The 25,059-nt window shown below is 41.3% G+C and overlaps 1 protein-coding gene across 4 annotated transcripts in view; it reads left to right on the top strand.

Annotated features, from left to right (window-relative positions):
- Positions 1-25,059, top strand: part of DIAPH2 (diaphanous related formin 2) — a 1,573,862-nt gene that overhangs the window by 551,248 nt on the left and 997,555 nt on the right. For all 4 annotated transcript variants that reach the window (XM_073598133.1, XM_073598134.1, XM_073598135.1 and 1 more), the window contains one exon: positions 13,382-13,496. In XM_073598133.1, the coding sequence (XP_073454234.1) occupies positions 13,382-13,496 (115 nt within the window). The remainder of the gene's footprint in view (positions 1-13,381; positions 13,497-25,059) is intronic.

Here is a 25,059-nt window from a genome sequence, read left to right on the forward strand (position 1 = left end):
CTATTTGACTGTATAGTGATGCTGTGACTGCGTTAAGCTTTGGAAATACCTTTATTTTGGCCTATTATCTGTTACTGACGACTTATTTTATCACCAAGCATTCCATAAAAAAGGGATTAGTAAATTGTTTAACACTTTAGTATTTAATTTAATTTAATTCCCCCATTTTGTATGATTTATTTAAAAAAAAAAAAAAAAAGCCTGCTAAAATTTTATAATTTTTTTTTTTTTTTCTTGAATTGTCCGCCATCACTTTTTTCTAAACACCCTGCAGCAAAAATGTTTCACCTACATGTGTTACTTCAGTCACATCGCTTACTAAAAGAGATAAGACGTTCCTCAAATCATTTGCCTTCATCCTGACAACCGGACAGTCTATCAAACAGACTCCTGCTGAAATATAGTTATGTCAGTAGTTTAAAGGCTTCCAGCAAGCTGAACCCCCCCCCCGATATGACAGTATTCTCAGTCAGGAGAACATTTTATATTCCTGCATATCGATTGACGGGAAATCTGATCATGTTCTCTTTAGCTGTCTGTCTGTGTAGGCCACCTTTAAAACTTTGTTAGGCCTATAACATGTTGGAGTCAATTTTGGCTTGTGGTTGCCAAAATATTTTTTTTTTTTTTATGAAACTTTTGATGAGCCCACAAATCCAGGAAGCCCTTTTTTTTTTTTTTTTTTTTTTACAGAAACATCATCGTCAACTTCATATTATCACTTTTACAACAGTTTTTGTTGTAATAAAACTTCACTAATATACTGTATGTATATATATATATATATATATATATATATATATATATATATTTATACTGAGAGGTGTAACTAGAATCTTTCGGGCCACCGGTGCAAGAAACCATAAAGGCCCCCCCCCCCCCGCAATGGTGGCAGAACCCCAGGGCCTGGTTGCAAGTGCGAACTTTGTGACCCTGGTAGTTCCACCACTGGTGTCAGTGCTTTTTTATATATTTTTTGCTTTGTTTCTTTATTATTTTTTACCCTCGTATTGTATTTATTTCTTTTTGCAATTGTGTCTTGTATTATTTTTTACACGTTTTTAGGGGCCTCATTTGGGGGTGCTTTTGCGAGCTATCAGGGGTGTAAACAGACCTCTGATGTTTCACCTTTGAGACAGAATGCCTCAGCTGCACGGAATGAATGGACAGGAATAGCTTCGATAAAGTGAGACACAGTTTACTATGACTTGGTTATGGATGAACAGAGTCAGTGATTGGTACGGATCACAGATTCTATTCATTAGGCAAGGAAGGGGCCAGGAAATGACACAGTTACTGTCTCCTTCTCCGTTCTTTATCCTGACACATGAGGGAGGGCCAGGGCATCACACAGGGGCCCAGTCAAAGCAGGAGATGGATAGGAGGGGCAGCAGGGGCGGCATGTAGAGGGGCCGTTCCCTTCCATTTTCCTTCTGCAGCTATTTTTTCCCACTGACCACCATTGTAAGGGGCATTGTTCCCACTGACCACCAATATAAGGAGCATTCATCCCACTGACCACCAATGTAAGGAACATTCTTCTCACTGATCACCAATGTAAGGGACATTCTTCCCACTGATCACCAATGTTAGAAGCATTCTTCCCAATGGCCACCAATGTAAGGTGCATTCTTCCCACTAAATACCAATGTAAAGAGCATTTTTCCCACTTATCACCAATGTAAGGAGCATTCTTCCCTATGACCGCCAATGTAAGGAGCATTCTTCCCTATGACCACCAATGTAAGGAGCATTCTTCTCAATAGTCACCAATGTAAGGAGCATTCTTCCCAATGGCCACCAATGTAAGGAGCATTCTTCTCAATGGTCACCAATGTATGGAGCATTCTTCTCAATGGTCACCAATGTAAGCAGCATTCTTCCCAAAAGTCACCAAAGTAAGGAGCATTCTTCCCAATGGCCACCAATGTAAGGAGCATTCTTCTCAATAGTCACCAATGTAAGGAGCATTCTTCTCAGTGGTCACCAATGTATGGAGCATTCTTCCCAATGTCCACCAATGTAAGGAGCATTCTTCTCAATGGTCACCAATGTAAGCAGCATTCTTCCCAATAGCGACTAATCTAAGGAGCATTCTTCCCACTGACCACCAATGTAAGGAGCATCTTCCCAATGGTCACCAATGTAAGGAACATTCTTCCCAATGGCCACCAATGTAAGGAACATTCTTCCCACTAACCACCAATGTAAAGAGCGTTCTTCCCATTGACTATCAATGTAAGGAGCATTCTTCCCATTGACCACCAATGTAAGGAGCATTCTTTCCATATACCACCAATCTAAGGGACATTCACAGGTACATAGACAACACGTTTTGGTGGCTCAAAACTTCTCCTTCATCAGGGCTTTCTGCAGAGGACGGGTTGATAGGTGTACTGGACTAAAAGCTCAGAAGAAAAACGTAAATGGGACACCCATTGGGAACTAGTGGAGCACCAACCAGATTAGAATAAGCCATAGACAGGGCCATCTTTATACCTCCCAAGTTTAGAAAATGATAAAGAGTGACAACTTGTGGAGGGGGGGTGACATTTTTTTGGAGTTCTGTTTTAAATGTATTATCCATTGCTAGCCTCATATATCATTTATAACTGGACAAGCTCCAGGCCTCCTGTACTCGTCTAGTCTGCTACAGCGATGGTTATCTAAGATGCTCGTCATGTATGAAACCAAGTTGGTGGAGATGCTTTCCCTCTTCATAAAAAATTGGGGTTATACTTCAAATACTTTCTTAGTTTGAAGATGGTTGGATCTCTAGTTCACCAGTACAACTATTCTATGCCTTGCCTCTCCCCGTGGGTATAGCCACACAATATTATTATTCTCATAGCACAGACACTCAAGTTTGCTATACAGAAAATCAAGATTAATTCAGAATCATAACCTATTTTTTTTTTTTTACAATTTCATTTCAGTATAAAAAAATAAGAAAAAAAAAAAGTCTTCATTCTCTGGGCTTTGTTTATTGTTATTATTCAGATAGGGGCCCCGGAGGGCTCGTCGCATCATTAACGTCAGAATAATAAGTGTAGACAAGAGCCGGTCTGCGACTCGACGGAATTTTTACAAACGATAACATTAAACACCACAAGTGGCAATCGTCCTTTGGGAGTGAAAAATGTGTAAATAAAGAGGAAGAAAAAAAAAAAAAGTGTCCCTTATTTTTTTTTTTTTTGCTCGAAGCTTTAAAGCTAAGCCGTACAAAAGTCGAAGCGCAGCCTTGAATGCAAATTCATTTATTATATTTCTTTCCAACGCACTTCATAACAAATTGTTGCTTCTCGCCGAGTTCTGTGAGGTTCCTCCACGAAGAGCGGCATTGCCCATGGCAACCCGGATTTCAGCAGTCTGTCTAGTTTGAGCATATAGATTCTGTGTGTGTTACCCTTTAATAATCGCCATTTTCGTTTTGCGCATTGTCTAAACTGGATCCACTTTAATCCTTTTTATCAAGTGTTTCCACGTCTGTTTTGTCTTCTCCATTTACTAAAATTCACACTTTTCGCTCCTTCCTATGTTAGCGCTATTACTGGTTGATCTATGTCAAGTTTGTTCATAATGTCGTTCAATGTCCATGATGGCGGCACACTGATAAGGTGCCATGAAATGTAGAAACCGGCATTGTAGAGCCTGTAATAATCAGTCATTAAATGCAACCAACCGCAACATACACATAAAAAAAAAAAAAAATGGCGGATCTCGGGGGGACTGTAATGAGTCCATGTCTTGGCTGTAAGCCGTCATGCCTGGATCTCGGGCCAGCCGCCTGTCACGTTACACACTGCAAGATCCGCTTCGTGGATGGATCATATCTGTCGCTTATCCCACATTTCAAAGCTGCACAGCATTAAAATAAAAAATAAAATAAAAAAGGCTTTCTTTAATCAATACATTTCCAAATTTTACCTTTAAAGCTGAACTCCGGGCAGATATAAAACACCTGAATGAAAGCTGCTCTGCAATCATTACATTTGTGTGTGTTTATTTAAGGCAAGCAGTCTTAGTAGCTGACTATGACTTATATATATATATATATATATATATATATATATATATATATATATATATATATATATATATATATATATATATATACACACACACAATATATTACCAAATGTATTGAGACGCCTGCCTTTACAAGCACATGAACTTTAATGGCATCCCAGTCTTAGTCCGTAGGGTTCAATATTGAGTTGGCCCACCCTTTGCAGCTATAACAGCTTCAACTCTTCTGGGAAGGCCGTCCACAAGGTTTAGGAGTGTGTCTATGGGAATGTTTGACCATTCTTCTAGAAGCGCATTTGTGAGGTCAGGTACTGATGTTGGATGAGTAGGCCTGGCTCACTGTCTCCACTCTAAATCATCCCAAAGGTGTTCTATTGGGTTGAGGTCTGGATATGGTGCAGGCCAGTCAAGTTCCTCCACCCCAAACCCGCTCTTCCATGTCTTTATGGACCTCAATATTGAACCCTACGGACTAAGATTGGGATGCCATTAAAGTTCATGTGCGTGTAAAGGCAGGTGTCCCAATACTTTTAGGGTAATATAGTGTGTGTGTGTGTGTGTGTATATATATATATATATATATATATATATATATATATATATATATATATATATATATATTTATGGTCAGAGCCCTCTGTCCGGAGAGATATGAACCACATAAACACGTCACAAGACTAACAACATAAAGTAGACCTGAAGTGTGCCCTGGTCTGCTGGACGGTATGCCCAGAGAAGGGCGCATACCCTAAGAAAGTAAATGGTTGTTTCTGTAGAGAAGTACCCTGAGAAGGGGAATAGAAGGGTAACGCGCACTGGAACCGACACAGACCATCATGGGTGGTCTGCTTAAATACCCCCTGGGCTCCTCCCATAATTTCAGACCACCATACTGGCCTTCCTATATATATATATATATATATATATATATATATGTTTATATTTATATACAATATCTCACAAAAGTGAGTACACCCCTACATTTTTGTAAATATTTTCTTCTATCTTTTCATGTGACAACACTGAAGAAATGACACTTTGCTACAATGTAAAGTAGTGAGTGTACAGCTTGTATAACAGTGTCAATTTGCTGTCCCCTCAAAATAACTCAACACACAGCCATTAATGTCTAAACCACTGGCAACAAAAGTGAGTACACCCCTAAGTGAAAATGTCCAAATTGGGCCCAATTAGCCATTTTCCCTCCCCGGTGTCATGTGACTCGTTAGTGTTACAAGGTCTCAGGTGTGAATGGGGAGCAGGTGTGTTCAATTTGGTGTTATCGCTCTCACTCTCTCATACTGGTCACTGGAAGTTCAACATGGCGCCTCATGGCAAAGAACTCTCTGAGGATCTGAAAAAAAGCATTTTTGCTCTACATAAAGATGGCCTAGGCTATAAGAAGATTGCCAAGACTCTGAAACTGAGCTGCAGCATGGTGGCCAAGAACATGCAGCGGTTTAACAGGACAGGTTCCACTCAGAACAGGCCTCGCCATGGTCGACCAAAGAAACGTACGTGCTGCGTGCTGATGTATGAGTGCTGCCAGCATTGCTGCAGAGGTTGAAGGGGTGGGGGGGTCAGCCTGTCAGTGCTCAAACCATACGCCGCACACGGCATCAAATTGGTCTGCATGGTGTCGTCCCAGAAGGAAGCCTCTTCTAAAGATGATACACAAGAAAGCCCGCAAACAGTTTGCAGAAGACAAGCAGAGTAAGGACATGGATTACTGGAACCATGTCCTGTGGTCTGATGAGACCAAGATAAACTTATTTGGTTCAGATGGTGTCAAGCGTGTGTGGTGGCAACCAGGTGAGGAGAACAAAGACAAGTGTGTCTTGTCTACAGTCAAGCATGGTGGTGGGAGTGTCATGGTCTGGGGCTGCCTGAGTGCTGCCGACACTGGGGAGCTACAGTTCATTGAGGGAACCATGAATGCCAACATGTACTGTGACATACTGAAGCAGAGCATGATCCCCTCCCTTCAGAGACTGGGCCGCAGGTCAGTATTCCAACATAACGACCCCAAACACACTTTCAAGATGACCACTGCCTTACTAAAGAAGCTGAAGGTAAAGGTGATGGACTGGCCAAGCATGTCTCCAGACCTAAACCCTATTGAGCATCTGTGGGGCATCCTCAAATGGAAGGTGGAGGAGCGCAAGGTCTCTAACATCCACCAGCTCTGTGATGTCATCATGGAGGAGGGGAAGAGGACTCCAGTGGCAACCTGTGAAGCTCTGGTGAACTCCATACCCAAGAGGGTTAAGGCAGTGCTGGAAAATAATGGTGGCCACACAAAATATTGACACTTTGGGCCCAGTTTGGACATTTTCACTTAGGGGTGTACTCACTTTTGTTGCCAGCGGTTTAGACATTAATGGCTGTGTGTTGAGTTATTTTGAGGGGACAGCAAATTTACACTGTTATACAAGCTGTACACTCACTACTTTACATTGTAGCAAAGTGTCATTTCTTCAGTATTGTCACATGAAAAGATAGAAGAAAATATTTACAAAAATGTGAGGGGTGTACTCACTTTTGTGAGATACTGTATGTGTATATACAGTCAGGTCCATAAATATGACACAATTCTAATCTTTTTGGCTCTATACACCACCACAATGGATTTGAAATTAAACGAACAAGATGTGCTTTAACTGCAGACTTTCAGCTTTAATTTGAGGGTATTTACATCCAAATCAGGTGAACGGTGTAGGAATTACAACAGTTTGTATATGTGCCTCCCACTTTTTAAGGGACCAAAAATAATGGGACAGATTAACAATCATCCATCAAACTTTCACTTTTTAATACTTGGTTGCAAATCCTTTGCAGTCAATTACAGCTTGAAGTCTGGAACGCATAGACATCACCAGAAGCTGGGTTTGTGTTACTTTGTATCTCTCTGTCCCCTGTCTGAACAATGTTTATAAACACTGTTACTTTGTATCTCTCTATCTCCTGTCTAAACAATGTTTATAAACAATATCACTTTGTATCTCTCTATCTCCTGTCTGATCAATGCTTATAAACAATGTTACTTTGTATCTCTCTGTCTCCTGTCTGAACAATGTTTATAAACACTGTTTCTGTGTTTTACACATTTTGACAGCTGGAAATTGCCAGCGAATGGGGGGAGCAGGAGAAGGACTGGACGTACTATACCCGTCCTTTGTACTTCCATTATGTTGGATCTTTTTTTGCAGAGTATTGTACGATTAGTGTCTACAACCAGTTAATCTAGGCCAGTGATGGTGAACCTTGGCACCCCAGATGTTTTGGAACTACATTTCCCATGATGCTCAACTACATTGCTGAGTGCATGAGCATCATGGTAAATGTAGTTCCAAAACATCTGGGGTGCCAAGGTTCACCATCACTGATCTAGGCTATATACCTGCCTCTCTCTCTGCTCTTTGTATCACCAATCAGAATCAAACTTCCAAGGCAGGCTGAATGTGATTGGTGGAGAAATGTCTTACATGACTTGTGGGGAGCCTGCAGTGGGTGTTTTTAATATCCCTCCTACACCATAAATTGGTATACAAAAGGGATCCCCAGATTGAAGAGGGACAGGAGTACTAAAGTACTAAATGTAAACAATAATAATAAAAAAAATGCATCTCCAGGCTGAGTTTGCCTTTTGGACGGCACTGTACCTTTAATACCTTTGTGAACATTCCTCTCCCGGCTTCTCTGATAGAGGGATCCAAATTGCTGAATATTGAGGGATTTCAATAATTAAATGACCTTCAGCTCAATTTTTCTTTCTTGTTGTTCTTTCACATTTTTCTTTTTTTCTTTTTGTACTGCCAAAGAATATTCATATTGACCCCCAGGGTAACATAGAGAAATAAGGCAAAAGGAACACTGCAATGGAGGCCAGCGGGAGGTCGGGGGATATTATAATATGCAAATTTCACAGCACCTTGACGCTTCTCCGCTATTACTCTTAGTCCGGGGATAATGCTGGTAAAGCCACACATACATATAGCCTGGCATTTACAGTAGACCCGTAATTTAGTATTAATATGAAAGAGATTAGTAGAGGATATAGATTCTGTACTTATTCCTTCCAATGTGAAATGGTCATATTTAAGCGGAACTCCGGCCTTCCTTTCTGTCTGGCACAGTTGTACAGGCTCCTTTCCTGGACTGAAATGGCTTACTTTGATTTTGCTGCACACTGTGAGCTTCTCACAATGTGCATTAGAAGCTGCAGCGAGTCAGATTGAGACCGTCCCATTTCCTGACTGAAGACATCCAGCATCGTCTAGTTCAGGGGTGCTCAACCTGGTCAGGGTTGCACGAAAAGCCAGTGGTGAATGTGCCCCTGAAGTGGCAGTTCAGGGGTGCCGTACAGTCACAGTGTTTCGGCACTTGATTTATGGCACCATGGTCACTTCACCACAACACACATTTTTTGCACCTGCCTCTAGGGCCGAGCCTTTTGGCTAGGATCAGGGGAAATTTTTATTCCTGGCCGGAGGGCCGGCCATTGTATTACACAATGGTCACTTTTCACTCTCCCACCTTCCTTCTCCCCACTTTCTTTTTATGTATCCCCGTGTTTGTCACTTTTTTGTATTTTTTTGTTTGATGTGTATACACATTTGTCACAGTGTGCTGAGTAGGGTGTGGGTCCTCAGGCCTACTCTAAAAATCTTGGGAGGGGGTGGACAATAGGCTTTTTGGCTTGGTTCGCCCTCTCTCATGGGGTCTCCCGTCGGGGGAGTCCCACCGAGTACTTGGGTGGGTCTGTTTCGAGAGACCTTCCAGAGAACGGGGGTCCGTCTGGTTTCGGCTAGATGGACCCAAGTGAAGTACCTCAGTCCCTGTCTGGAGCCTAACACCCCGGGGGATCAAGGGAAGGTCCATCCCTAGTGGAGGAGCAGTGTAACACCCGTTGCACGTTTTTGTGTTTCACTCTTTATGTGTGCACTTTTTTTGGCACCGGGTGGAAGTTTTTGGGTGTGTTTTGCACTCCACTGGCTTAGCACCTCCGGTGGCACAACAAGTAGAGCTACAGCCAGATACCACAGAGGTCCAAGAATCAGATCTGGGGTCTGAAAGTTGGTGAAAACCCAGCAGCACCATGCAATGACATTGTAGGTAGGGGTGCTCAATCTGTGGCCCGCGGGTTGAGCCCTCTGATTTGGCCCTCGACCTCAAACTGAACGCAGGAGTTTTTGTGCACGTTCAGAAATTGAACCACACCTAAATATATAAAAAGAAGTCTTTAGAAAAGCATAGCTAACCCACAGTGTGAAAGCAACCTTATAGGGGGCTCAGGACAGTAAGCGCGTGTTTACATTTGCCATTTAAGGGGGTCAGTAAAACCCCATAGTTGTCACATGTATTCATCGCACACCCAACCACTGAGGTGGTGTCAGGGGTCGCAACCCCCATGCGCGTGGGAAGATCCGGGGCCGTTGCTTCTCCTCCCAGCCTAACAGGAAGTGGGTCCTGAGACCCGATTGGCCAGGAGTCCTAAGACTCCCTGGCCAATTGGGTCTCAGGACCTGCTTTCTGATTGGCCAGGAGAACCTGCTGACAAACCAGTGCTGTGTCCAACCACAGCATGGATCAGCAAGGGGCGTGCCTCTAAACCAGGAAGTTTACTGCAACGTTTGGATAGGTTGTGGTGCCTGGGGGAGCTGCCCACCAGCAGCAAATGTAGTGGTCGGCAAGTGATTAATGAGCTAGAAGAGTAACTGCGACTGTGTGCCTGGCTGCTTGGAAAAGAACCTTGAGACCAAATCAGCGGGAGCCCTTTTGGGGGTGAACGCTACATAAATTACACCACAATGTAAGAACCCATGTAACTTGTGTGGCCACACTTTGCAAAAACATGGACGCTACTCCAACACACTCTTGTATGGGGGCGCTGAGTGAACTATAGGATGCCTGCCATATATTTGATATTTTGCATTAGCAGTTGACTGGTTGGTCCCACACATTCCCCCGGCATTGGAGGCGCGTAGTCCAAGCTGCACGAGAGAGAACATTCCACATGCATTCAAATATTTTATTCTGTTCCAGCAAGGTCAACCTTGGATCCCTCTTTTTCAGATAAATAGACAAAATGTCCTGTGGGTGAAACATAATAGCATTTACTCGCTAAGGAAGGACAATAAAATGTGGAGAGATGTCAGAATTGTGTGGTTGCTGGATAAAAAAAATTACACACAATCAATTCTGATGTTAATAAGATTCCATGATATAGTGAAAAATAAAACATGTCCAATAAAATCAAATTTCTTCATAAATTTAGGACAAAATGTATTCTGCTACATGTCTTTGTTAAAAACCAAACTGCATTTTTGGGAACACTATACTAGTGGGGACACTATACTATTGGGGACACTATATTATTGGGGACACTATACTATTGGGGACACTAAACTAGTGGGGACACTATACTATTGGGAACACTATACTAGTGGTGACACTATACTATTGGGGACACTATATTATTGGGGACACTATACTATTGGGGACACTAAACTACTGGGGACACTATACTAGTGGGGACACTAAACTAGTGGGGACACTATACTATTGGGGACACGATACTATTGGGGACACTATACTAGTGGAGACACGATACTATTGGGGACACTATATTAGTGGGGACACTATAATATTGGGGACACTATACTAGTGGGGACACTATAATATTGGGGACACTAGTATAGTTTTGATCCATACAGATACTATACTAGTAATGGTGGTGATCAGTGACTTATAGTTTGACTGTGATAGTGTGGTGGGAAATCTGGCGCTAACTGACACTGGCTGGGAGGGATACTAACTGACACTGATGTCTAGTGTACATGTGTACAACCATAATTGTTTTTTTTTGTTCGTTAATCTGATCATTCATTATGATCGGCAGTCGTTTCTTTGGATCATTCGTAACTTTGGAATGCGTTCATATATTTGTTCTGTTCCATTCGTTTAGATGCGGTATTCGTTACTTCGGATAATTGGTAAATTCGGATAAATTTATATTCGTTCCGTTCACTGACAGGCAAACTTGAAAGGAAGTTCCAATACATATAATTTAATAGTTTATAGTTTATTATATTTTTTTTTGTAATTATTAATATTATTTATTATTTATAAATAATAATAATATAAATAATAATATTAATAATAATAAAACTATAATAATAGTTTATAATTTAATTATAATAAAAAATACGATAAACAAAATTATTCAAATGTAATCGTTTTGTTAAACTCGTAGGCTGAATCATTTTCCACTATTTCGGATTTTCGAATTATCAGATTTTTGTTCTTGTTTTTTGGATTTCCGTTCTTTTGGATTTTCGTTCTTTCTGAAAGCTCGTTTTTGTATGCATTCGCCAAAAGAGTCTCGTTCATTCGGATCCCCCGGAACTAATGAATATGCCGAATTTAGTCCGAAAACGAATAGCTGCAAAGGGTGGGCCAACTCAATATTGAACCCTACGGACTAAGACTGGGATGCCATTAAAGTTCATGTGCGTGTAAAGGCAGGTGTCCCAATACTTTTGGTAATACAGTGTATTTCATTGCATTAGCAGTTGACTGATTGGTCTTACACATTCCCCGGAATTGGAGGCGCGTAGTCCGAGCTGCACGAGAGAGAGAACATTCCACACACATATTCAAATATTTTATTCGGTTACAGCAAGGTCAACCTTGGATCCCTCTTTTTTAGAAACGGAGTTAATAGACTAAATTTTCTGTGGCTGAAACATAATAGCATTTACTCGCTAATGAAGGACTATAAAATGTAGAGAGATGTCAGAATTGTGTGGTTGCTGGATTAAAAAAAAAAATGTACCCACAATCCTCTTGACATTAATAAGATTCCATTGTGTCGTGCGCGGCCTCTGTTGTGTGCTGCGTCAGTTCTGGGCTAGTCAAGGTTATCCTGTTTATGACCAGTAAGGTGAACTATGAATGTTTCATACACTGTATGCTGGAACTGTGCATAATGTACACTATTTACATTACCTAATGGTAAATTACGTTCATGAATATATCCATGAGATGCCACATTGGGATGATATATGGTTTTGCAATATTTCCTAGAATTGATTTAGATGTAAATTCCATTACTAAAACCTCGTATAAGATTTAACAGGGGCTTATTTATAAAAAAATAAAAAAAATAAATGTGACAAACATTTGCACAGGTGCAACCAACCAAGCCTATTGCATTAGGGTGTGCACCCCAAAGCTCAAACATATGTGCCTTTCTCTGCAGCCTCAGCTGCACTAGTAAAAGTATTCATACCCCTTGACATTTTCCACATTTTGTCATGTTACAACCAAAAAAGTAAATGTATTTTATTGGGATTTTATGTCATAGACCAACACAAAGTGGCACATAATTGGTTAGTGGAAGGAAAATGATGAATGGTTTTCAATTTTTTTCTTTTACAAATAAATCTGTGAAAAGTGTGGCATGCATTTGTATTCAGTCCCCTTTACTCTGATACCCCTAACTAAAATCTAGTGGAACCAATTGCCTTCAGAAGTCACCTAATTAGTATATAGAGTCCACCTGTGTTTAATGTAATCTCAGTATAGACAAAGCTGTTCTGTGAAGCCCTCGGAGATTTGTTAGGGAACCTTAGTAAACAAACCACATCATGAAGGCCAAGGGACACACCAGAAAGGTCAGGGATAAAGTTGTGGAGAAGTATAAAGCAGGGTTAGGTTAAAAAAAAAAAAAAAATCCCAAGCTTTGAACATCTCACGGAGCACTGTTCAATCCATCATCCGAAAATGGAAAGAGTATGGCACAACCGCAAACCTACCAAGACATGGCCGTCCACCTAAACTGACAGGCCGGGCAAGGAGAACATTCATCAGAGAAGAGCCAAGAGGTCCATGGTAACTCTGGAGGAGCTGCAGAGATCCACAGCTCAGGTGGGAGAATCTGTCCACAGGACAACTATTAGTCGTGTTCTCCACAAATCTGACCTTTATGGAAGAGTGGTAAGAAGAAAGACATTGTTGAAAGAAAGCCACGAGAAGTCCCGTTTGCAGTTTGCGAGAAGCCATGTGGGGGACACAGCAAAGATGTAGAAGAAGGTGCTCTGGTCAGATGAGACCACCCACTTACGTTAGGACCTTTTCTACTCCCAATGACCACAGTCTGGCCCCCCTAAAAGTCAGAGGGACAGCAAACTGGTCCTTGGTGTAGAAAGTTTTGAGACCCCTGGTATAGACATAAATCATACTAGGATTGAGACAAATACACATTATAGAAGGACATGCGTTGTTCATTTTTAATTTCAGCGCCTTACAACCACTTTAAGTGTCTTTTGTTTTGTTTTTTTTCCTCTAGGTTGAGCCACAGGAACTCTCTGAATCCTGTTTCTGGGTACAAGCAAAGGAGGAGAAATTTGAAAACCCCGAACTCTTCAAGAAGCTGTGCCAGACTTTTGCAACACACGTCAAAGGTAGGCCATGAAATCTACATTGATTGTTATTAGTCGTCGTTTTTATTCATTTTCCCGACTGTTTCATCACACGATGTACCGGTGTTTGTGATGGTTGATCTGTTTTTCTTCCTTTTTAAATACTTAGCGTTGGTGAAACCAAAAAATGTTTTCTCTTTAATGACTGCCAAAATACTTACTCCTACTATGCATGCTCCACCCTTCATTATAAAAATCAATTATTACACCATAAATACCTGGGTGACTTTGCCACTTCCCAGCTCTTCTTTATTGAGAGTGGCAACACTTCGGCAGCCGATCCTGAGTCTTCAGCGTTGCCACGCTTTCTACACACGCTCCAGTTTTCAGTGAGGAGGCCGTGCTCTACCTATCCCCCATCTCCCTGCCCCGCGTCACACTCTTCAATTCATTGCGAGGTGGCTACAGCAGATTGATTAATAGCGAACAAAGGTCAGGAATGTAAGGTAGACGATAAAAACGGAACAATAGATTAAAAAAAATATTAAAAAATATATATAAATGATAGATAATCAATGGATAAAACAGCAGGGATAGATAGATAGATAGATAGATAGATAGATAGATAGATAGATAGATAGATAGATAGATAGATAGATAGAGGGCTCCAGCATATTGATTCACAGCAAATAAAAACAGATTATAAATATAGGTCAATAGATACAAAAATAAATAAAAAAATAGATGATAAAACAATAGAAAAGTAGATGATAAATGAATAGATAAAAGAGATAGATAACATGATAGAAAGTTAGACAATAGATAATGATAGATAGATATCAGTAGTTTAAATAAAGAGATAGAAAGATATCAATAGTTAATAGATGAATGAAGAGATAGATCAATAGATATTTAATGGATATAACAATAGATAAAACAATAAAAAAAATGATAGACAAATAGGTAGAAATACAGTTGTGTGAAAAAGTATTTGCTCTCGTTCTTATTTTTTATTTTTTTGCATATTTCTCACACTTAAATAATTCAGATGATCAAACAAATTTTAATATTACACAAAGATAACCTGAGTAAATCCAAGATGCAGTTTTTTAATTATTATTTCATTTATTAAGGGAGAAAAGCTGTTCAAACCTGCCTGGCCCTATGTGAAAAAGTAATTGCCCCCCTCCACGTTGAATCATGAATGAACTGTGATTAACCACAATTTTTTTGGAAAGCTGAGTTAAATTTCACTTGCCACACCCAGGCCTGATTACTGCCAGACCTGCTGAATCAAGAAATCACATAAATAGAAGCTGTCTGACAAAGTGAAGCACGCTAACCGATCATAAAAAGCCACACATCATGCCACAATCTAAAAAAAATTCAATATCAGATTAGAAACAAAGTAAAGTACATGTATCGATCTATGAAGGTTTTCAAAGACATTTCTAAGGCTTTGGAACTCCAGTAAACCACAGGGAGAGCCATTATCCACAAATGGAGATAGCTTGGAACAGTGGTGAACCTTCCCAGGAGTGGCCGACCTACAAAAATTACTCCAAGAGCATAACGACAGCTCATCCAGGAGGTCATAAAAGAACCCAGAACAACATCTAAAGAACTGCAGGCCTCACTTGTGATACGCCTACTGTCAATTATCATATTATTATATTTTATTACTGTCTTATTTGAAGTATTTGCAGGGCATGTGAGATATTTTTATACTGCCAAGGATTTGATACTGACCTTAGAACATTGCCTCTCTTAATTATATCTTGTACTTAACATTTTTGCACTCTATTTTGCACATTATATAGGTTATAGCGCAGCACTACCGTTATTCCATGTGTTAGAATGGCCCAGTCAAAGTCCAGACCTAAATCCAATTGAGAATCTGTGGCAAGACATGAAAATTACTGTTCACAGACGCTCTCCATTAAGACAGAGCTTGAGTTATTTTGCAAAGAAGAATGGGCAAAAATGTCCCTCTCTAGATGTGCAAAGCTGGTATAGACATCCCCAAAAATACTTGTAGCTGTAATTGCAGAGAAAGGCAGTTCTACAAAGTAATGACTCAGGGGGGCGCTATACAAATGTACCCCACACTTCTCACATATTTATTTGTAAAAAAAATTTGAAAACCATTTATCATTTTCCTTCCACTTCACAATTATGTGCCACTTTGTGTTGGTCTATCACATAAAATCCCAATAAAATACATTTACGTTTTTGGTTGGAAAAAAAGTAATTTAAAACTACTCGCGGATATAATGAATTTTCGGATCTCGGCAATACAGATAAAAGTCATTGAAAAAAACGGCATTGGATTCCCCCACAGTCCATTACCAGGCCCTTTGGGTTTGGTATGAATATTAAGAGGAACCCCGAACCAAAATTAAAAAAAAAAAACTGTGTGGAGGTCCCCCCAAATTCCATACCAGGCCCTTCAGGTCTGGTATGGATATTAAGGGGAACCCCGCACCAAAATAAAAAAAAATGTTGTGGGGGTCCCCCTAAAAATCCATACCAGACCCTTATCCAAGCATGCAACCTAGCAGGCCACAGGAAAAGAGGGGGGGATGAGAGAGCGCCCCCCTTCCTGAACCGTACCAGGCCACATGCCCTCAACATGGGGAGGGGCATGGGGGGCTACCCCAAAGCACCTTGTCCCCATGTTGATGCCTGTAGAGCCTCATCCTTACAACCCTGGCCAAAAGCCAAAATTAAAAAAAAAAATGCGCAGGGTTCCCCTTAATACCCATACCAGACCTGAAGGGCCTGGTATTGAATTTGGGGGGACCCCCATGCAATTTTTTTTTTTTTATTTTGGTTCAGGGTTGCCCTTAATATTCATACCAGACCCAAAGGGCCTGGTAGTGGACTGTGGGGGAATCCCATGCCGTTTTTTTCAATGACTTTTATCCGTATTGCCGAGACCCGACAATTCATTGTAGCCGCAAGTAGTTTTAAATGACTTTTTATCCTTTAGAAATGTCATTTTGCTGTCAGACTGTTCTAAACATGGGAAACATGTGCCCCTTTACAGGCATACTATAGACACCCCCCAGGTAGGAAATTTAAAGGAATATTTCACTTTTATTGTTTGACTTTAAGCATTATTAAAATCACTGCTCCCTAAAAAAGTTTTTAAAACTTTTTTTTTGCATTGATTCATGTCCCCTGGGGCAGGACCCGGGTCCCCAAACACTTTTTCTGACAATAACTTGCATATAAGCCTTTAAAATTAGCACTTATGATTTCTCCCATAGACTTTCAAAGGGTGTTCCGCGGCTTTCGAATTTGCCGCGAACACCCCAAATCGTTCGCTATTCGGCGAACGGGCGAACAGCCAATGTTCAACCCGAACATAAAGCTCATCCCTAGTTGTAACGTGACAAAATGTGGAAAATTTCAAGGGGTATGAATACTTTTTCAAGGCACTGTAGATGGATGGATAGATAGAAGTTATAATGTGTAGATGTGTTCTGTCTGATGGCATATTACATTGGTGACTATCTTTTGAGTGGAGGAAGTCGGTGTTGGTTCATTCGGTACTTTCTATACGATTGTCTGCGGTGGAATGTTCTGGAGATCTATAATCAGTGAGCACATTGAGGTGCTGTAACATTGACATGAAAACATGAAAACAAAAGAGAGCCCCCCCCCCAAGCTTTCCATCTAGGAGGAGAGAAGATCAATAGAGGGGGTAGAGGGAGGTATATTACTTCAGTTGAAATAAAGTGCGCCGTTTGTGAAATGTCGCCCATGAATCATAGCAAATGATTTGTATACACCACGAACGAAACTCCAAGCAAAGAGATTAATAAACAGAGGTGTTTTTTTTCATTAAAGAGTTTTATTAGAAGGTTAATAAAGCTTATCAAACAATGCCATTTATCAAAAGAGATCAACCATACAGTTTCAGTACATCTAATGAACAGTATATATAGTGGTTAACATCTATATGAAGGTATTGAGCATAAATTTAAAGTTAGATCCGCCCATTCGTGTGCTAAAAAGGTGAGTGATGATCCTGAAAATCAAAACTTTCAACGACAGCTATTATAATGGACTTTGTGGATCAGTTACAACATTACAGGCGGTAAATCTAGCTGACTGTTAACTTTTAAATTTAGTGGAATTAGCATCATTTCAGTGTTTATCAAGACAGAAAATAAGAATAATTGACAAAGAAAAATGGAGAAAAAAAGAAGAAAAGAGTAAAGCGTAAAGAGAAGAATGAAAGGAAGAGAAGTAAATAGAATAGGGCCTTCCAGTAAGGAAGTGGCGTCCCCACCTCCTCGGTCCCCCTTGCGCCTATTTAACATATGTGGAACTGTGAAGAGTTCCTACATCCAGAGACCATTTAAATATTCAGCAGTTGTTCATAAGCTGCGGAATACTTAAAGATTAACCAAGGTGTCCATGTTTTGTGATATCTTTCTATGCTATCTGTGGATTGGGCGAGTAAATCTTCCATACGACAGATCTCGGAGACTTTCTGAAGCCACTCCTTGAGCAAAGGAGCCTGTGTGCTTTTCCACCGAAGTGGAATCAGTGCTTTAGCAGCGTTTAAGAGGTGCTTCGTTAAGGATTTTTTATATCTCTTGTAGGGAACGTTCGAGATGTGTAGTAGGCAGCATGCTGCATCTAGATTAATCTTGGTCTCCGTTATCCGTCGTATGGTATCCCTCACTTTCGTCCAATAGGTCTCCAGGATTGGGCATTGCCACCAGATATGCAAGAGAGTGCCTGGCTCTCTATTGCATCGCCAGCAACTGTCTGAGGCCTCAGGGAACCATTTTTTGATCTTATGTGGAGTGGTATACCAATGAGTCAGAAGTTTATATGCTGTCTCCTGTGTTTTTGTGCTAATGGAGCATTTGTGTGCTAACGTACAAGCCGTCAGCCATTGATTATCTGTTATATCTCTCTGCAAGGCACTAGACCATTCTACTCTAAATCTATCGTCTGTAGGTGATTTAGGATTTTGTAGCCATGAGTAGACCGCCGAGGTAGTTTTGGAAAAATCGTCGCCTCTGTGGCACACTGTTTCTAATTGAGTCATAGGTCTCTGAAAGTGAGGTAATTTGGTCTTGTTCATGACGTAGCTATGTATCTGGAAATATGACCACCTGGACAAGTGAAGAACACCAGTCTCTTCCTTCAGCTCTGAGTAGTTTTTGAATTTACCTTTCTTAAAGCAGTCTCCTGCAGTCAGTAGATTTGGTGAGTCTGGGGCTTGAAAGCTCTTGCCTGTCAGGCCTGGTGCAAAGTCCGGATTGTTCTGGATTGGGGTCAATGGGCTTAATTGTGTCGTTAGATCATATTTTTTAATCACCATCTGGAAGGCCTTCATGGTAGCCCCCGTCAGTGGGTGTTTCCGTGTGGACTCATGGAGTTTTCCCCAGGGAATCCAAGGGGAAAACCTGAGTCCGCCTGAAGTCAACGACCCCTCCAAAAAGACCCAGTCTTTTGAGTTTCCATGGCAGTGCCAATCAATCACTCTGGTGAGGTGTGATGCTAAATAGTAGTTGTGAAAGTGGGGTAGGCCCATGCCCCCTCGTTCCTTGGTTCTGGTTAGTAAAGGAAATTTGATTCTCGGCCGTCTATGTCCCCAAAGAAAGCGTGTGAGGGTGGATTGTAACTTCTTAAAAAAGTGTAGTGGGATAGCGACTGGCAATGATCTCAGCAAGTATAATAGTCTCGGAAGGATGACCATTTTAAGTATAGCCGCCCTTCCGAACCAAGAGAAGAATTTAGAGTTCCAACTCTGCAAGTCCGAGGCAATGTCTGCCAGCAACGGTGGAAAATTCTTTTCAAAGGTTTTCGAGAGTCTCGAGGGTATCCATACTCCCAGATATTTGAGTTCACTTGTTACCCAGCGGAACGAACAGTTCCCCTGTGTTTTAGCTAATATGTCCTCTGATAGCGAAACATTCATTGCCTCGGACTTAGAATAGTTGATTTTGAGGTTCGATATGTAACCATAGTGCGTGAATTCCGCCATCAAATTCGGTATTGTGATATGTGGTTTAGTTAAAAAAAACAAAAGGTCGTCCGCATATGCGGCTGTTTTGTAGGTTTTGTTGGCTACTTCGAAACCTGAGATGGAATCGTTCTTATTAATTTTTCTAATAAACGGTTCCAAAGAGAGGATAAATAACAACGGTGACAAGGGGCAGCCTTGTCTAGTCCCGTTTGAGATGTTAACCTTATCGGACAATATGCCATTGACTCTTATCCTCGCACTAGGGTTCTGGTATAGTGCTGCAATCCAGGTCATCATGTGCGTTCCTAGTCCCACATGGCGACACACCTCCAGCATGTAATCCCAGGAGACCCGATCGAAGGCCTTCTCCGCGTCCGTGGACAGGAGAAGGCCCTCGATGCCCTGCGTCCCCGCCGCATGTGTTAAAAGTAGAGCCTTTATAATGTTGTCCCTTGCCTCTCTTCCTGGCATAAATCCTACTTGATCTTGTCCAATTATAGACGTGAGGAGCGGTATTAATCTATTGGCAAGTATCTTGGTTAGTATTTTGAGGTCTAAATTTAGTAGCGAGATAGGTCGATAACTCGGGCACTCTGTAGGGTCTTTCCCAACTTTATGTATCACTGTTATGTGGGCTGTCAAGAAGTCAGGGGGTACTTGTCTGGGTGAGGAGAGGGAATTTAGGGCTCTTGCTAAAGGGTTGGTCAAGATGTCGCCAAAGGTTTTATAGTAAACAGATGTGTAACCATCCGGTCCAGGGCTCTTGCCTGATTTAAGTCCCTTAATGGCACCCTGTATTTCAGTCAGTGTAATCTGTTCTTCCAGGGGGGTCGTCTCTGCGGTCTCTAATCGTGGCAGACCACTCTCAACTAAATATTCTTGTATGGCCTGTATTCTGTCGGTTAGAGTTGCGGGGGGTCTGTTTTGTCTCGGTAAGTTATAGAGTTTTGAATAATAGTTATGAAACTGAGATGCTATAGCTTCAGAGGTAACTTCCGTGGTCCCCTCCGGTGACCTAATCCCCGCTATTGTATTAGTTGCGTGAGCTTCTCTCAGGGCTCTAGCTAAAAATCGGCCGGTTTTGTCTCCTGACTCATAGTATACCCTCTTTTTAAAAAATAGGGATCTCCGCGTTTTGGTGAGTAGTAATTCTTGCAACTTTTTCCTGGCTTCGAGTAATTCAGTGGCTGTCTGTATGGCTAGAGATTGTTTGTGTAAAGCTTCTAGGGTATGTATCCTATTAATTAAATCTCTTAATTCTTTTTCCTGCTGTTTCTTGCGTTGGGCTCCTAACCTAATTAGTTCCCCTCTAATCGTGCATTTATGCGCCTCCCAAATCATCATCGGATCCATATCCGGTGTGTTATTATGAGTAAAAAAGTCCGATAAAGCTTCACGAATGCGGGGGAGAAGTTCAGGGTCTGTTAGTAATGAGGAGTTTAATCTCCAGGTATTTGTCTTGGGTGTATTGTGCCTTAGGTCAACTACCAGGGAGGTGGGTGCATGGTCAGAAATCGTCTGAATGCCAATGTGTGCCCCCTTCACCATCTGCAAGTCCCTCTGGGATATGAATATGTGGTCAATGCGGGAGTATCTATCATGAGGAATCGAGTGGAACGTAAAATCTCGTGTGTTTGGGTGGAGAAATCTCCATGTATCCACCAATTGAAGAGAGGTTAGGTGTTTTTTGATATTTTTGAGAGCTCTGTACTTTATGCAAGACTTTCCAGTGGAAGAGTCTATAGTTGGGTTTAGTGGGATATTAAAGTCTCCCCCCAGAATCAGTGTGCCCTCTGCGAAGCCCTTTAATTCATGTGAGATCTTCTGGCAAAAGGTGACCTGGGACACGTTCGGGAAGTACACATTGGCTAGCGTCACAGTTTTGTTTCCATATGCGCCCTTAATAAAAACATAGCGGCCCTCTGGGTCTGTCAGTCGGTCGGTAAGTATAAAGGGATTGTCTTTCCTAAGAAGGATGGTCACCCCTTTAGTTTTTGCTAGGTCATTAGTTGCGTGGTATGCCCTATTGAAGTAAGTATTGGTAAGTCTGGGGATTTGATTGGTGCGAAAGTGGGTTTCCTGTAAAAAAACAAACTGAGGCCTACCTTTCTTCAGCTCCCTGAGAAGCGAGACCCGCTTCTCCGGGATATTCAGACCCTTAACATTATGGGAAATCACCATAGGCCCTTCTCCCAGAGATGAGTACGCCATTATTATAAGGTAAGTGTGATAGCGGGTTATCAGGCTTATTCTGTGGGGACAGAAAAAAAAAAAAAAAGGTTATTTACAGTATGCGCACCTAGTCAGAGGACCGAGGAAATGGGGAGTACGAAGGTCAGAGAGGAGCTGAAAGGTAGAGTATAGTAGAGAAAATTGAAAGAGGTGGATTCAATAAAGAGAAGATAGTGAATCCTTTTTCAATGGAGAAAATTTTTCAAATGAATGTACTTTAGATATGAATCAACTTTTCTAAAGTAATTAGGTAGTACACCTGGGTCTAGAAATTTCCAGCACATGTGTACTTTGTGGGTTCGTGGGTGGTTCACCACCAAGGTGGGGAAGTCACATCTAGTAGTGTCGTGAACAGGAGCAAGTCCTGATCACCAGACTCTAGCAATCTATGCGGACAGTGGATTAACTCAGAGCAATATAGCAAAAAATAACAATTTTTGCAAAAGAAAAAAAAGTATGACTTGTAAAATGTAATCCACTCAAATTCGGAACTAAGTGAAAGAGAACGACACAGCCTGTAAAAAAATAGGCAATAAAAAAACCTATATAGACATATGAAATTAATGTCTTGTAGAAACAACCCTTAAAAATCAACACAAACAAAAGGAAACAGAAAAAAAAAAAGCACAAAGAAAAAGAGAAAAAAAAAAGGGAAAAAATTTCCTCCTTTTCCTTTCCTTGAGAACCGGTACAGCTTCCCTGGAGTCTGGATGAGGTATCTTGTTTCGGATCCATCTCCTTCTCTCACACCAGTTCCACATGGGAGTCTCTTGTTTGCAGAGGCCTAAATTAGCGAGGTTCTGCTGTTGTCAGTCCTCCTATGACAGAACAGTTTTTAGAAGCATTGTCCAGGTAGGTGTCATCTGTGCGAAAGGATTTTTCATCGCTGCAACGACTCTGTATCCAGTGGTGTGGAATAGTGGAAGGTGAGATGCCATCCTCCAGGGTTGAATGTTAGTTGCATCACTCCATAGCTTGCGGACCGTGAGGCATTTGTCTCCTGTTAGGTGTCCCTGAATGGTGGCCGCCTCCTCGTCCATGTTTCATACGCTTAGGGAACTGCTTCTCTGGGGTGGAGGACGGTGATGAATGAGGGCTTCTAGAGAGTGGTGGGAGAGCAAACTCCTGGTACCAGTCCGGTAATTCCACTCTGTCCATACCAAGGCCTGCACAGAAGTCCGGCAAATCAGCTGGTGAGCGAAGGATATGTTGTTTTCCGGCCAGAGTCACCACTAATGCAAAGGGGAAGCGCCATGTGTAGCGTAGATCTAGCTCCCGGAGTTTATCCAGCAGGGGTCGCAGGGCCCTGCGGTTTCTTAGAGTAATTTGGGAGAGGTCATGAAACAACATGATGTGTTCACCATTGAATACAATTTGGTCGTTTCTGCGGGCCTTTCTCATGATTTCCTCTTTTAGTGGGAAGCTCTGGAGGCAGCAAACAATGTCCCTTGGAGGGGCTGTATCCGGTCCCCTTGCCCTAAGAGCTCTGTGCGCCCTCACAAACTCTATAGCCATGTCTTCTTGTCTCTCTAAAAGAGAGTTGAATACACGCTGCAGCGCCGGTATTATCTGGTCTGGGTCCACCGTCTCAGGGATCCCTCTCACCCTTATGTTATTCCTCCTCCCACGGTTATCGAGGTCCTCCAAATGCCTATTCATTTCAATAAATTGTTCAGCATGAGAATCTACCACCCTTTCCAGTTTATGTATGGCCTTGTCCCTGCGCTTGCCTGCAGCCTCCACGTGCTCCATTTTATCAGACAGTGAGAGGAGGTTGGATTTCAGGTCTGTGATAGCGGCCGAAAATGTGGACTTAATGTCCGCTGCAAATCCGGTCATGTCAGCATACGTGAGGGGCTTGTTGGAACGATTACGTCCCCTACCTGAGTCCTCCTGTGTGGATTGGGAGTCCTCACTGAAATCCTCCTCATCATTCGGCGCCCGCGCCATTTTGGGGCCTGTACCGCTGCCTCGAGGAGACGGCTGTGCTTTTAGGAGATCTGCTATGCTTCTAGCAGCGGCAACCGCTGCTGAGTTGCGGCGTGATCTGGAGAGCGGTGTCTGCTGAGTCAGCTTGCCCATCTCCCGTTCTGTGCTCTTGGGTTGTCCGGCTTTAGGCTGTGTCGTTCCCGGAGCTCCTCTAGCACACGTCCATCCTGGTCGCTCGCCAAGCCACGCCCCTCAACAGAGGTGTTTTTTTATGTGTCTGTCCATCCAGCCTAAATAATTAACAGCTCCGCGACTCGGCACAGTTCTGTCTGGCAAGGCAGGAGACCTGATTTTCCTCCATTGCAATTAAGTTACACTTACAGGTCTTGCTCCTCCCCCCAACACACAGAGTTCCGCTTTAGAGGGTTCATTATTTTCAGAATTTTTACGGGATTAATAAGCCAATTTAAGAGTCTGTGCGGCTGTCCCGCAGTCACTGGTGTGAGAAACAGAAAAGGAAAATTTAGTAATTGCAACCAACAGATTGACCAGTCCGGCATCCAATTACTCCCGTATAGACTGTAAGCTTCACTAAGCAAGCGCTTTTCATGCGGTTTTTACCAGTAATTAAGTCAAAGCAAACTTGAGGAATAACGATGCTGGAAGAAGCGTATGAAGAGGTTCTCCTATAGAGAACGTATATGTTGTGCCGGCTCTGGGCGAGGAACTGTAGCAATTAGTGTTCCTATTTAATAAAAAAAAGTGTACATGAACATTCTTCAAAGTCAACCGCTAAGACCAACCGTCCTGGCGGGATCGATAATTAGTTCAAGTTATTTTATTTCTGCAAACAAGTGACAAATTCCAGAAGTTTATAAACTTCTTTTAGAAAAGTAAAAAAAATGATAATAAAGAGATAAATTAAGAACATATAATGACAAAATATCTATCTCTTAATTATATCTTCTTATTAATTCTCTTTATTATATGTTCCTATTATATCATCTTATTATATCTGTTTATGATATCCAATACATCTTCTTATAGTTCTTTTTAATTATATCTTCTTATTATATCCCTTTTCCCTTTTTCTTATTGTATCTATTATATCTTCTTAATTCTCTTTATTATATTTTCCTGTTATATCTTTTTATTATATCTATTATACCTTATTCTTATATCTCTTTATTATATATTTTATTATATCCAAAATATCTTCTTCTTTTTTTTTTTATTATATCTTCTTTTAATATTCCTTTATTACACTTTCTTATTCTATCTATTGTACTGTACCTTCTTAATTATCTTTATTATAGCTTCCTGTTATATCGCCTTATTGTATCTTCTTATTATATCTATTATCCCTTCTTATTATATCTCTTTATTATATATTTTATTATATCAATTATAGTTACATAGTTACATAGTAGGTGAGGTTGAAAAAAGACA

This window comes from Aquarana catesbeiana, linkage group LG09 (assembly GCF_042186555.1).
Source record: "Aquarana catesbeiana isolate 2022-GZ linkage group LG09, ASM4218655v1, whole genome shotgun sequence".
NCBI lineage: Eukaryota > Metazoa > Chordata > Amphibia > Anura > Ranidae > Aquarana > Aquarana catesbeiana.